Source organism: Oncorhynchus nerka, linkage group LG17 (assembly GCF_034236695.1).
Source record: "Oncorhynchus nerka isolate Pitt River linkage group LG17, Oner_Uvic_2.0, whole genome shotgun sequence".
Classification (NCBI taxonomy): Eukaryota; Metazoa; Chordata; class Actinopteri; order Salmoniformes; family Salmonidae; genus Oncorhynchus; species Oncorhynchus nerka.
In genome coordinates, this window is record NC_088412.1 from 15,640,404 (window position 1) to 15,656,059 (window position 15,656).

A 15,656-nucleotide genomic window follows, 5' to 3' on the forward strand; every position below is an offset into this window, starting at 1 on the left:
GTAATCGCCGCCAAAGCTGCTTCTACAGGGTATTGAATCAGGGGTGTGTATACTTATGTAAATGGAATATTTCTGTATTTAATTCTCAATGAATTTGAATAAAAATCTAAAAACATGTTGTCACTGTATAATTATGGGGTTTTGTAGATGGGTGAGAATGTTCTTTTTTTAATCAATTTTGAATTCAGGCTGTAACACAACAAAATGTGGAATAAGTCAAGGGGTGTGAATACTTTATGAAGGCACTGTATATAGAGGTCTATACAGCCTGTCTGCATGCCTGATTTCTGTAACTGTTAGCTTACCTGTGTAATATTGACAAAAGCTCAGAAACACTTGATTTGCAAACATGGTCCTGTTTAATCAATTGCTGTGCTGATCGATAGGCAGTTCATTACATATGTAATTGCCTTCTTGGTCAAATAGCCCTTACACAGCCTGGAGGTGTGTTGGGTCATTGTCCTGTTGAAAAACAAAGGATAGTCCCACTAAGCACAAACCAGATGGGATGGCGTATCGCTGTAGAATGCTGTGGTAGCCATGCTGATTAAGTGTGCCTTGAATTCTAAATAAATCACTAGCAGTGTCACCAGCAAAGCACCCCCACAACATCACTCCTCCTCCTCCATGCTTCACGGTGGGAAATACACATGAAGAGATCATCCATTCACCCACACCGCACATTTGGGCTCATCAGACCAAAGGACACATTTCCACCTGTCTAATATCCATTGTTCGTGTTTCTTGGCCCAAGCAAGTTTCTTATTATTGTTGGTGTCCTTTAGTAGTGGTTTCTTTGCAGCAAATCAACCATGAAGGCCTGATTCTCGCAGTCTCGACAGATGATGTTGAGGTGTGTCTGTTACTTGAACTCTGTGAAGCATTTATTTGGGCTGCAATTTCTGAGGCTGTTAACTCTAATGAACTTATCCTCTGCAGCAGAGGTAACTCTGGATCTTTCTTCCCTGTGGCAGTCCTCACGAGAGCCAGTTTCGTCATAGCCCTGGATGGTTTTTGCAACTGCACTTGAAGAAACTTTCAAAGTTCTTGACATTTTCTGTATTGACTGACCTTCATGTCTTAAAGTAATTATGGACTGTCGTTTCTTTGCTTATTTGAGCTTTTCTTGTCATAATATGGACTTTGTCTTTTACCAAATAGGGCTATCGTCTGTATACCACCCCTACCATGTCACAACACAACGGATTGGCTCAAATGCATTAAGATGGAAATAAATTCCACAAATGAACTGTCATCGAGACAAAGGGTGGCTACTTTTAAGAATCTCAAATCTAAAATATATTTTGATTTGTTTAACAGTTTTTCGGTTACTACATGATTCCATATGTGTTATTTCATAGCTTTGATGTTTTCACTAATATTCTACAATGTAAAAAAAAATAGTACAAATAAAGAAAAACCCTTGAATGAGTAGGTGTGTCTAAACTTTTGACTGGTACTGTATATATATACATTTTTACATACACATTATTTTAATAACAGGACACTGTAAAGTCCATTATTCCTCTGAAGAGTATGCATTAGGCTGGTTGAGAAGGTTTGAATCCTATGCAACCTGCATACACATTGTTTGAAGTACAATAGACCAACATAGCTCCTGTAGCCGGTCAAAGCTGTGTACTGGAAAACCTTGGTAGAGCATGGGTGGAGTAGGCATTTCTTATTTTAAAGGGCATTATACAACATTTCTACATGCAAAGGCAAACTTCTTGGGGGGAACCAGAAGTCTGTCATTGCCAGTGCTTTTGTAACATTTAATTTTGCCTCTGCCAAAAAGTCTGTCCCTTAATGCCACATGTGGTGTCTTTGGATAACTGCAAGGGTTGCTGGTTTAAACCCTGGTCTGCTGGCTGTTGCCCTCTAATAGCTCAAATCAGTTTTGAACTAACTATAAAAATATGTGTAGAATTTACCATGGATAGTCAAAAGTAATTGTCTGCAATTTTCAGAAGGTGAATAGCTCAATTGATTGTGAGAGTCTTACATTGTAAAATATTACTAAATTCCCATTGAAAGCAAAGTAAAATAAAATGGTTTTAAGTCAGTGACTTTTGAAGGTTGTATAACTCAGCCATAGCAACTACAGTTTATTTCTAGCCTAAAGCACGGCAGAGGTATGCAGAGGTATAATCCGGGTTTGGAGGGGCATTAACCCCCTGCCCCCTACCCCTAGCACGATGCACCACTGGAACAGAGATAGCCACAGTTAGCCAGCTTGTAGTCCTAAAACCCGGAAATTAGTTACCTATGGTTTGTTCAGCCATCCATATGTGAAAAATGAATGGGGAAAGAATAGGGTTTTGGGATAAACCACGTAAATAAGGTCTGATTTTAACACGTTTTGTTCTATGAGATAATATCAATCAGTCTGTCATTCAAACTCAATCAGCATGACAGAGTGATCTCCAGCCTTGCAGTGGAAATGTTTTTGGGGGATTCAGTTCATTTGCATGGCAAATTGTAATTCATCTGATCACTCTTCATAACTTTCTGGAGTATATGCAAATTGCCATCAAACAAACTGAGGGAGCAGACTTTGTGAAATTAATATTTGTGTCTCAAAACTTTTGGCCACGACTGTACACTGTATTTCAGCTCCCTTTTTTATTCTTAAAAACATACATCAACATACCCATTATGGGATGGAAACAAATTATGGGATATGGAGGTGATAGTATAAGAAATTGAAGCTGATTAAAATACAAATATTTTAGAGTTAAACTCTCTTTTTTCTTTTGTCATCATACATGCTAATATCAGCATATAGTGGCTGTACCTATGTATGTATACAAACCCAAGAGTGAGTCACATTTCTCCTGGTCCACAGGCTACTGTCAAGATCAACAAATCTGGCAAAACTTTGGATGGAAATATATATTAAGGTAATTTGCTAAGCTAATGTTGGGGGAAGGGGTGGTCATAGGGTGAATCCTGTTAAAGAAAGGGCATGGCTTTGGTTTAATGATCATTCAGACCCTAATGTTCTGTAAACAATAAAGTAAGGGTCTCCTGAGTGGCGCAGCGGTCTAAGACGGCGTCACTACATACACAGGTTTGATCCCGGGCTGTATCACAAACTGCAGTGATCGGGAGAACCATCGGTTGTTGCAAAATTGATGTTTAACACATGAATTTGCAGAAAAAAAAGTGTATTATAAAAAATTATAATGCAATCTTAAGCAGGGATGTGTGAGGGAGCATTGTACATTTAGTCTGTTATCCGGAATCACATTCTAAATATAATTCCCTATGAGTTCAACAAAGGTCATCAAAGTGTTTACGCAGAAGCACAACAGGGAAGTAGTAGTCTAGGTGTGTCACAAAGTGGCCTCTGTATTCTGTGTGCAGATAGGAGCAGAGTAGAGCATCAGCACAAGTATACCAAACTGGAAAAAGGTTTATGGCTAATGTGTCAGCCAAACAATATTTAACATCACATCAATCCCATCCACATATGGATTTGAAGCTGTTTTCTGTTCCAACAAAATCTGTCTTTCCCAACAGCCTTCAACTGTGAAAAAATATATATGAATAAGCCAATAAACACTACCTTTCAAAAGTTTGGGGTCACTTAGAAATGTCCTTGTTTTAGAAAGAAAAGCACATTTTTGGTCCATTTTAAAATAACATCAAATTGACCAGAAATACAGTGTAGACATTGTTAATGTTGTAAATGACTATTGTAGCTGGAAATGGCAGATTTTTTTATGGAATATCTACATAGCTGTACATAGGCCCATTATCAGCAACCATCACTCCTGTGTTCCAATAGCACGGCGTGTTAGCCTTTTCAAATGATCGACTTGGATTAACTAATTGATCAATAGAAAACCCTTTTGCAATTATGTTAGCACAGCTGAAAACTGTCGTGCTGATTAAAGAAGCAATAAAACTGGCCTTCTTTAGACTAGTTGAGTATCTGGAACATCAGCATTTGTGGGTTCGATTACAGGCTCAAAATGGTCAGAAACAAAGAACTTTCTTCTGAAACTCATCAGTCTATTCTTGTTCTGAGAAATGAAGGCTATTCCATACGAGAAATTGCCAAGAAACTTAAGATCTCGTACAACGCTGTGTACTATCCCCTTCACAGAACAGAGCAAACTGGCTCTAACCAGAATAGAAAGAGGAGTCGGAGGCCCCGGTGCACAACTGAGCAAGAGTACAAGTACATTAGAGTGTCTAGTTTGAGAAACAGACGCCTCACAAGTCCTCAACTGGCAGCTTCATTAAATAGTACCCGCAAAACACCAGTCTCAATGTCAACAGTGAAGCGGTGACTCCGGGATGCTAGGTAGAGTTGCAAAGAAAAAGCCATATCTCAGACTGGCCAATAAAAAGAAAAGATTAAGATAGGCAAAATAACACAGACACTGGACAGAGGAAGACTGAAAAAAAGTGTTATGGGGACAGAAGAATCTAAGTTTAAGGTGTTCAGATCACAAAGAAGAACATTCGTGAGACGCAGAAAAAAATGTAAAGATGCTGGAGGAGTGCTTGACGCCATCGGTCAAGCATGGTGGAGGCAATGTGATGGTCTGGGGGTGCTTTGGTGTTGGTAAAGTGGGAGATTTGTACATGGTAAAAGGGATCTTGAAGAAGGAAGACTGTCACTCCATTTTGCAACACCATGCCATACCCTGTGGATGATGGTTAATTGGAGCCAATTCCCTCCTACAACAGGACAATCACCCAAAGTTCAGCTCCAAACTATGCAATAACTATTTAATGAAGACGCAGTCAGCTGGTATTCTGTCTATAATGGAGTGGCCAGCACAGTCACCGGATCTCAACCCTATTGAGCTGTTGTGGGAGCAGATTGACCGTATGGTACGTAAAAAGTGCCCATCAAGCCAATCCAACTTGTGGGAGGTGCTTCAGGAAGCATGGGGTGAAATCTACCTCAACCAATTGACATATAGAATGCCAAAGATCTGCAAGGCTATAATTGCTGCAAATTGAGGATTCTTTGACGAAAGCAAAAGTTTGAAGGACACAATTATTATTTCAATTAAAAATCATTATTTATAACCTTCTCATCTTCTTGACTGTATTTCCTATTCATTTTGCAACTCATTTAATGTATGTTTTTATGGAAAACAAGGACATTTCTAAGTGACCCCAAACTTTTGAACGGTAGTGTATATTGCTAGTAAATGTATATCAATGCATATTTAAATGCTTTATAAATTATACTGTATATTTTTGTATTAGTTGTAATAATTTTAAATGCTTATAAATGTTTACAAATGAGTGTATTACTATTATGCAGGCCACACTATTCATAATAGTTTTTCACTTAATTCTCCATTTCGAAGTCCAGTCATTCCTACCTCTCCTTGATACCAACACAAGACAAGTCCAGTCTGTCAATGAGTCTTACATATCCAAACCACATGAACACACTTTGACATCTGTCCCCTGAAGCAGCCAAACTGTGTGAAAAGTGTGAGTTATCCCCAAGTGTAGAGAAGTGACAGCCGGGCCCTGCGGAGTGCCTTCCACTCAAAGCCCACACCAGTTCCCCTCAATACAATCAACTCAACAAGACATTGTGCTAAAAGGCATGCATATCTTGAGATTAGTGTAGCAGGAGTAACTCATGACAACTCCAATGGAATCAATGCAGTATCTATAATCATTCTACTTTGCTGTTGTAGATGCTAGAATTCTTATTGTATTCAAAATTAACTTTTATTATCGGTCAGGTTGAAGTCAATTTCATTTCAGAATCAACCAGATTAATTAGAATTCAACTCATTAATTAAATGCATCCATTTCTAAAATTAGGGTTTTTCTTAAATTACAATTCACTGCATTGGAGTTAAGCCTAGCCCTGATGAGCAATAGGAGTATTGGTGTATCAGGAACCAGACCTGAAAACAGAACAAAAAGACACAAAGCAAGGATGGTCAACAGCATATTTACCATCAATAGGTGATGTTTTCAGTCTGGTACAGAGTCCTTGGACATCTCCATAACATTCTTGGATTCTAGTTATTCCCTCAGGTCCCCTGAGTTCCATGAGGGAGCGCAGCTCCTTGAGCGAGCAGTTAAAATCTCCAACATCATGGTTGGCCTGTGCATGTCTACCACGCTTCGACTCATGGAACGAGTTGCTGGCCATGTCTCCTCTATAGCTCAAGAGTGGTGGAGAGAGGCTTTCCCAAAAAAGGCAAGTCAAATCTTCAGAGGCAAAATCCGGTATTTTCCATAAACTGCTGTTATTTATCAGGGATGTACGTTGCTTGACTCCATGGAGCGTGACTTGGATAAGAAGACTGACATTTTCATTTGATTCCTGTAAGCCCACTCTCTCATCTTGGCTGAAGTCCTCCACAAGGCTACATCTGAAAAAAAAAAAAAAAAAAACATTGAGTAAAAGGTTTCCCCTTTTTTGTCTAAGGTCTTTCATTTTGACAAACTGGATACTGCATATGGCGAAATGCTGTTCTTTTGCCACATTAATGAAGAATAACATTGAACCTCACCAATTATGTACGCTAATACTCCTGTTGATATTGTCTAACTGTCTGCCAGGGTTGGGGTAGATTCCATTTTCAATTCCAGTCAATTCAGGAAGTACACTGAAATTTTAATTCTCTGCAATGCTTTCCAAAGAGGAATAATTAGAATTAGGTTTACTTTCTAAATTGTAAACCAAACTGCTATCTGCTACCACTCCATATCTTGGGTAGCAAACACAAAGCTAACAGCAACAGATGGAATAGCGAACATCTGCCTTAAAGTAAATATTTGGAGCTCTTAGGCAACGTTTATGCCAAGCTTCTGCACAGCCTCTGTGTGCAAAAGCTGAGGTAGAATTCACCCATAATTCAACAAAGACATGACCATTGTTTTCTAAATGTTACATTGTTAACCAATGTATCTTTGTATTCCAGGTCAATGCTGTAAACTACAATACAATCGAATCACCAGAGTTATCATTCTCCTGAAATGATGAGGAAATTATTATTGTCTAACGGTTATAGCTCTAGACATCCCAACTCAGTCAATCAATTCATAGTTTTTGACTCAGTGAACTTGAAGTGAGAGTTATGTTAGGGGCGAGCCCACCTGAAACTCAGACCCACTGGCTAGTACACAAGGTGACAGATGGCTTTAACATGAGGCCCAGGGAGCTGGGAAGGGAATATCTGTCAAGTCCATTTAAGATATGAAATACTAAAATTAGTTCAGCTACATAACAAATGTTGGCCCTAGAATGATTAGCTTTAGGCAAAGTGTACTTGCCTAGTCACTTGAAAAATCCCATGAAATTAGGAGAGAAACTGTAGAAAAAACTGAACTCTTTCTAAGGTCAAAGGACAAATAGATGTTGAAGACCCATATGCTCATCCTTACTGACATATCTAGGCCTAGTAGGGCTAATAATAACACACAAGGTGCAACTAATTACAAACACGGTGGGTGTGCCTTGCGGTGAAAATTGTGAAGCCTGAAGACATCGATCCATGGAGTCGATTCAGAGGTCGAGAAAGTCTTGGATTCTAATTAGGGCTGAACAGACAGTGTCTGTGATGGAAGGAGACAAGATTATCAGGCCTCAACTCAAACACCAGAAAGTATGAGCAGGTAAAAATCACCATTGCAATATATGACTCTTAATTCTACCCCATGGAGCAATAAGAAGTATAACCCCATGAAGCACAGCTAACCAGTGACCCTGGACAATACCTTACAATGGTAGCAGACACCAGCAGAACCAACTGGAGCATTATTAAAAGGGACATGACACATTTCTGTACAACATTTCATATTGACACTAACTATTGATTTTAGAAATTGTTTCTACATTGGAGTTTGTACTTACTAGAAATCCCCCTTTTCTTATCCTCATATCAACAGGAGGTATATTCTTGTAATACCACCAGTTCGGTTAGGGAAGGCAGTGTCTTTCACAGAACTCCAGAAACACCCCCATTATCCCCAAAGGAAGCTCTTCCGGCACTTCTCGAGGTTATCCAGATAGTTAACCTTCTCGGGGACATGTACAAATTGCAGATTTTCCTTCGAAAATTTTGGTTTGACCTTCAGCGAGCAGACTCTCTACCGACACAGGCTTCATTCGAGGAAAAAGGCTCGCTCAATGATTATCTCAGGAAAGCCTCTGGCTTAATCTAATTAGACAATCTGTGGCATTGGTGCGCTCAGCAGCCACTGTTTGCTGTTCCTGAGAGAGCCACTAACACTGTGAATGGGAGACACACTGTGGAAAAGTGAAGACAACGCCACCCCCTTTGTTTTTACCACTGTAACGCCAGGTCTACTTTGCCTGTGGTATTACATCTGAAAAATTGCAGCTTGGGGCACAGTTGTTGCCCTAAAGGAAGATTTCAATTTGATGAATTTATTATAATCACAACCAGGGCATGTACCATGTTTTGCTGGGACTGCGGGGCTGATTAATACATTAAATATCCACAGGTTAAACACAAGAGTGGAACTTTTAGATATTATAATGTCTAAAGGAATGATAATGAATATTTATGCTTCTACTGAAATCAGTTGTTGAGGTTTAGCTCATGAGTAAGGCATGGTATCACTTTGTACTCTTTCCTTGAGTGAAATGTTTCCAGGTAGACTGAACTTCCTACTCAGCCTGGACAGCTGCTATTTGTCCTATTTACCCGGATCCACTATCGTCTGGTCGTGATCTGCCCAGCCGAACAGCTACATAAAATACCCTTCATTCTGGCGTCGGTTTGCTCCTAAACTAGCTTTAATGGCGAGCAGGCCTAGAAAACCTGGGAAAATGTGTGTACCTTCTTCATAAAACATAATTTTCCACCATCGTGCTAGGGTGGCTGATAGTACTTCCGGATGTTGTGTACAACTTTCAGACAATCTTTCATCTTTACCCCTGTCATGTGAAAACGTGGCATGAATATGAATAAATCAAATTAAAATAAAATAAAATATTTCATAAAAATGACAGGACACAGCGCGTCGACCTGAGATATATTTTGTCCGGAAGCATTCAGCTCTTTAATGTCAGGACCTTTATATCAGTTGGGCCTTTCTCCAAGATCTCTGTCAATGTACATGCGCCTTATCCATTTTCTGTCTGATTTCACACACTGCCACCAGAAAGCGAAAGCATGCATCATTACACTAGCCATTCATGGATTTAGTTGCATTTCAACAGAACAAAACTAGCACATGACCCTGATGATGAGTGTGCATGCGTTTCTCTTACATCCATAACACTTATGCACTGTGAATCTCAGTGACGATGGAAACTATTTAAATACCTTGTGAAAGGCAAACAAGACCTTGGTAAGGGAAGCACAAACAAACAATGACTCTCTCATCAATTATATTTGTCTTAATGCTAAACGGAGGCTGGAGAAACAAATGTGTGTGTGTGTCTGTGCGTGCGTGCATGCAATGTGCGTGGTGTGCATTCACAATGTGTGCTCACAGTGTTTGTGTGTAGGGGGGATGTGTTTGTGTTTTTTTCATAGTGTGTCTCTGTGTGTGTGTGCTCTTGGTTTGATAGAGATCATTATCACCGAGACCGGACTGGGCACAGATCTCAGTTCCTGGTTTAGTTTTAATTTACATTTGGTTGAGTTGTCAACTAACGTGAATTCAACATAAAATCAACAAAACATTTCACCATGTCATTGGATTTAGTTTAAAAGTTGGGTGACAAAAAACACAAAATGTATGACTGTTTTCAAATCCAACCAGGGGCTCAACTTTCACTGGGTCATTTTGAATGTAGCATTCACGAGCCACAATTGGTCCCCAAAAATGTCATTAATTTGGACAGCTTTCCCTCTCCACTGAGGCCGGCCATCAATACTATAACAACAGACTGAAAGCTATTAGAAATCATTGTGCCGCAGTCTGGTCTAGTGGCCGTGCTAACCACTTAAGCTCACACATCACCCCTTTGGACGGGGTTATCTCTCCAGCCTTCTCTGTCCATGTGCCCCTGTATATGCATTTCTCTTCTGTGCTTTATGACTTCACTACTAGAAACACAACCATTCCCAGGATGATACGTCATCAAATGGAAATGTTTTGATATTACATTACGTAGAAAAAAAAACATTGGGTTACATGGAAACAATGTTTCTTATCATGGAAACCAGTGTGTAGTTAGTATAAATTAATCCAGGGTTACCTCTCATCTGGAAGACTTTTGATGATGTCCTGGCTCACCAAGCACAATAATCAGGAAAAACGTCTTAGGCACAAAACAGAAATGTTGTGGGGGTGGTCTTTCTTGCTGTTGCTAAAAATACTGAGATTTCTGCACATGTGGGATCCACTAGCCTACCTCCTTTCAGATGCTGCTCCGTGACTCCGCTGCCGCTTGTACACAGAACCGTTCAAAAACTAAGTTCTTTGTGTGTTGTAACAATAAGTTATTGCAAACATAAGCACGACACAAACAGATTGTCTAGCAATTTCATGTTCTTTTTTCAGGAGCGGAGTTAACATGCAGCTACTTAGGCAAGAAACAGTGCCTTCAGAAAGTATACATACCCCTTGACTTATTCCATTATTATGACTTATTTGATGTGTTACAGCCTGAATGCAAAATGTATTTAAATCAATAGTTTCTTACACATCTACACACAACACCCCATAATGACAAAGTGAAAACATGTTTCTTGAAAATTAAATACAGTAATATCTCCTTAACATAAGTATTCCCACCCCTGAGTCAATACTTTGTAGAAGCACCTTTGGCAGTTTTGACACACAACACAATGCCACAGATGTCTCAAGTTTTGGGGGAGCGGGTTGTTGGCATGCTGACTGCAGGAATGTCCACCAGAGCTGTTGTATAATTGAATGTTAATTTCTCTACCATGAGCCACCTCCAATGTCATTTTAGAGAATGTGGCAGTACGTCCAACCAGGTAACCATGCCAGCCCTGGACCTCCACATCTTCATCTATAGGATCGTCTGAGACCAACCACCCAGACAGCTGATGAAACTGTGGGTTTTCACAACCGGAGAATTTCTGCATAAACGGTCAGAAACCGTCTCAGGGAAGCTCATCTGCGTGCTTGTCATCCTCACCAGGGTCTTGATCTGACTGCAGTTCAGCATCGTAACCAACGTCTGTGGGCAAATGCTCACCTTCGATGGCCACTGGCACGGTGGAGAGGTGTGCTCTTCACAAATTAATCCCAGTTTCAATTGTACGGGGCCGATGGCAGACACTGTATGGCATTGTGCGTAGGCGAGCCATTTGCAGATGTCAACGTTGTAAACAGACTGCTCCATGGTGGCGGGTCGGTTATGGTATGCGGAGGCATAAGCTACGAGCAATGAACACAATTGCATTTTATCAATGGTAATTTGAATGCACAGAGATACCGTTAACGAGATCCTGAGGCCCATTGTCATACCATTCATCTGCCGCCATCACCTCATGTTTCAGCATGATAATGCATGGCCCCATGTTGCAAGGATCTGTACACAATTCCTGGAAGCTGAAAATGTCCCCGTTCTTCCATGGACTGCATACACACCAGATATGTCACTCATTGAGCCTGTTTGGGATGCTCTGGATCGACAACAGTGTTACAGTTCCTGCCAATATCCAGCAACTTCGCACAGCCATTGAAGAGGAGTGGGACAACATTCCACAGGACACAAACAACAGCCTGATCAACTCTATGAGAAGGAGATGTGTTGCACTGCATGAGGCAAATGGTGGTCACACCAAATTCTGACTGTTTTTTGGATCCACGCCCCTACCTTTTTTTTAAGGGCTCAGTGACCAACAAATGCATATCTGTATTCCCAGTCATGTGAAATCCACAGATTAGTGGCTGATGAATTAATTTCAATTGACTGATTTCCTTATATAAACTGTAACTCAGTAAAATCTTTGAAATTGTTGCATGTTGTGTTTATATATTTGAGGTGGCAGGTAGCCTAGTGGTTAGAGCATTGGACTAGTAACTGAAAGGTTCCAAGATCAAATCCCACAGCTGACATGGTAAAAATCTGTTGCTCTGTCCCTGAACAAGGCAGTTAACCCACAGTTCCCAGGCAGTCATTGAAAATAAGAATTTGTTCTTCACTGACCTGCCTAGTAAAATAAATACAAAAAATAATATTTTTGTTCAGTGTAATTTGTAAACATTTTGAAAAACATAATTCCACTTCGACATTATGGGGTATTTTGTGTAAGCCAGTGACAAAAAAAAATCAATTGTATCAATTTTACATTCAGGCTGTAACAGAAGAAAATGTGGAAAAAGTCAGGGGATGTGAATACTTTCTGAAGGCACTGTACAGGCAGCCTACACAGCATATCAAACAAGCAAAACACAGAAAGATAAGTCAATAGCGATTTAATGTTATTTTCTTATCATTATTGCAAACATTGGCTAAACAGGAGGCAGACTGCTTGCTATATGGCAGCGTAACTATAAAGATAATATCTTTACACAAAATGCTAATTGTTTTGCACCAATGTAATGTGTAGACTGCAACATGCTAGTGCTACAGCAAAATCCCTTACAACAAATAGAGAAGGTTGTAGCCTTCCTATATATTTTTGGAAGGTTCATTCATATCACAGCTGTTCTGAGATATGAGGCAGAGACATAGGCTACATTACCATATTGATCAAATTGGTTGAGGGTTCAGAAGAGGTTGAGCAAAGAGAGAAACGTGAATGTGTGTGTAAAATACGACATGAACAGAATGTGATTCAGATCCTTAGATTTTGAGAAAGAAGTTTCCAGAGGGGCGGGACGGGGTCAAAACTCCATATTCGTAGTGTCGGACAATATTATGGCATTGACAATGGCTACATTAGCCCTGACATCGGCTTTGACTGAATAAAAGCCATCCGGCATGAGCTTCAATGCCACTCAGCTATACAGGAGAGATTGATTTGCCAGGGTGAAAAATATTATATTTTAAATGATGTAAAATTCACTGGAAGCACTAGTAATGTAAAGGGGTGTGGATACTCTCTGAAGGCACTGCTAATACCCGACTAGCCAGACACCCAAATGCTTGTATACAGTATTGTGTGTAGACCCACTGTATGGCAACGTTTTAAACCATGTCATATTTGTTCTAGTATTAAGATGCTTAATCTTAATATGGTCGCACACATGAACCTTTCACCTTGTAAATGCATACTTAGAGAATGTCTTGATAACATTTCTGTGTTGCTACGACACTGTGTTTGTGTGTGTGTGTGTGTGTGTGTGTGTGTCAGATCAAATCATAAATTAAGGATAAATAAACCATTGGTATAGCTTTAAAAATTACATTCTAAATCCAAAAAGCAGTCACATCTGGTCATGCAAATGATCCTATTTTCACTAACATGTTTTGTTGTTGTAATCCTAATAAAATGAACTGCAAATCTAATGAGCTCCAATAAAAACCCCTAGAGCCCACAAATGACTGTTCATATTGATTTGATATGATATATGTTTATATTAAGTCAAGGCGGAGTCACTTACAGGTGAGTCACAGATATGGCCGTCGGCGGGGCAGGACTCGTGTGCAGAGGTGAAGAGAAGCAGCCATGTCAGAAATATCCCAGAAGAGCCCTGACAATCTGTCCATCAACGGTCACAAACAGGAATGGAGCCCTGTCTGCTTCCGAGCTGCATCCTTTGCCAGCCTCCTCTCGGACGACGACAGCACGCGAGCGGCACTTAACTCCAATTGCTCCGTCTCAGGGAAGGTAGAGAGCACGACCTCGCTGAAACAGGATTAGCTATAAATAGGCACGCATATCCATCCAGGGGCTGCTGCGTGGCAGTGGCTCAGCCTTTGCCTGTGAGGTATACTATGCTCTGGGACTGTGGCACTAGGGCGCTAATGCTTGTGGAGCAAACCACTAAACCTGTGTCCCCTCACCCAACCCAACCCTTCTCCACCCACTAGTCATTCGGTTAGCTATTGCCTCAAGGACCTTAGCGAGCAGTGAGGACGTGTTGATTCCATACCCCCACCACTTTCCCTTCCCTTTGTTCTAGAGTCCCGCCTCTCATCAACCCCAATTAAGAGATCAAGTATCCCCTGATCAAGGCCCCATATCACCTCACTACTGCTGTGACGCAAGGTGACGTAAACCAACATATATTGTACATGCATACACACGCCCTCACGTGCACGGACGCCCACATTAGGAGGAGGATTAAAGTACACTGTGCCTAAACACACAGCCAGATTATAGATGCACACATACACAGCAGGATTATACACACACACACACTGCAGCTAGACAGCAGGATTAGAGGCACACACGAAAGAGAGACAGAGCGAGAGAGACAGACAGACAGACAGACAGACAGACAGACAGACAGACAGACAGACAGACAGACAGACAGACAGACAGACAGACAGACAGAGAGAGAGAAGGATTAGAATACAATTTAGAGTCTAGACCTTGTTGCCTCTCTGCAGAATGTGCAGACCTGATACTGTACGTAGGGTAGCAGAGAAAGATATCATATGATACCCTCCCTGCCAGTGGCCCTGTTTGAAAGCTACCCCTAACATGAAATTTGGCCAGTTCCACCGCAAAGAGGGATGAATCTGAAAAGCAGGGATCAGGCTATGTTTCACAATCACGTCAGCTTCTTTCTGAGTGGATTGTTGGTTGCTTGTGTCTAGTAGGCATTTTCAAGATCCTTTTTGCAGAGGTCTCTATTTAGCTTAGTCATCTATTTCAGTTTTTAAGCATTCTAAATGCACGTGGCCTACTGGTCAATGAGGCCTTTTGTTTGGGAGAGAGTAGGTCTGTGTCCATGAACTATGGTCATGTGTGGGCAAGAAAGCATTTTCAGGGGGCAGAGATAAAGAATTGATTCTAGCACCTTGCCAATCAACCAAGCATGGTCTGTTTATCAAATGTGGAGCTTGTGAAAGCCTAAAGCTGTTATTAGCCTAAAACTAAGGATTGTGTGAATTATTAGCAACTACAAGTCTTTGGTGTATCTTTAAGTAAAAAGCAAAAGTAAAGTAAATTGACATGCATGCCCCAGAAACACTACCACACACACACACACACACACACACACACACACACACACACACACACACACACACACACACACACACCTCACTAATATTTTTCTCAATGGCTTAAAGCTGCTTCAGAAGTTTAATAATTAAAGAGGAAAACACCATCAGTGCTTTTAGGGACATATGCAGACAGATTAGCCCTATGGGCGTCACTGGGCAACGCACATATCATGGCTGAAACCATGGCATCTAATTAATTCACACCTTACCCACTTCACCTGTCTGTTAATCAAAGGACCCAGTAATGTCTGCAGCCCAGTTTTGTAGTCCAGGCACTGAGGAGAGGGTATGAAAAGGCAGTGGAAACTCCTCATTAACATTTCAGAAGTGAGAACCATTCAGTGAAAGCCAATGTTCCATCAGGTGACAGGAGAACAGCATCACGTTTCTGACTACATGTTTGAACTGTGCTGTATAAAGTGATACAATTTGGAGCTAAATTATTAAATGAATGAAGTGAGAGCAAAGATCAAAGGTCAGATGGATGAGATGGTTTGTCACCAGGTTTGGGGTGTTCAATTTCACTATAATTCTGTCCATCCAACATATTTATTGAAATTCACTGCATAAGGATCTAATG

General features: G+C 40.6%; 1 protein-coding gene across 1 annotated transcript in view; it reads right to left on the reverse strand.

The window, feature by feature from the left end:
* The window catches only part of LOC115144768 (plasma membrane calcium-transporting ATPase 1-like), a 28,319-nt gene extending 21,948 nt beyond the window's left edge, over positions 1–6,371 (reverse strand). Inside the window, exon 1 of the mRNA XM_029685818.2 lies at positions 5,950–6,371. Within this exon, the coding sequence (XP_029541678.1) occupies positions 5,950–6,148 (199 nt within the window). The 5' untranslated portion in view covers positions 6,149–6,371. The remainder of the gene's footprint in view (positions 1–5,949) is intronic.
* Positions 6,372–15,656: the final 9,285 nt, after the last annotated feature.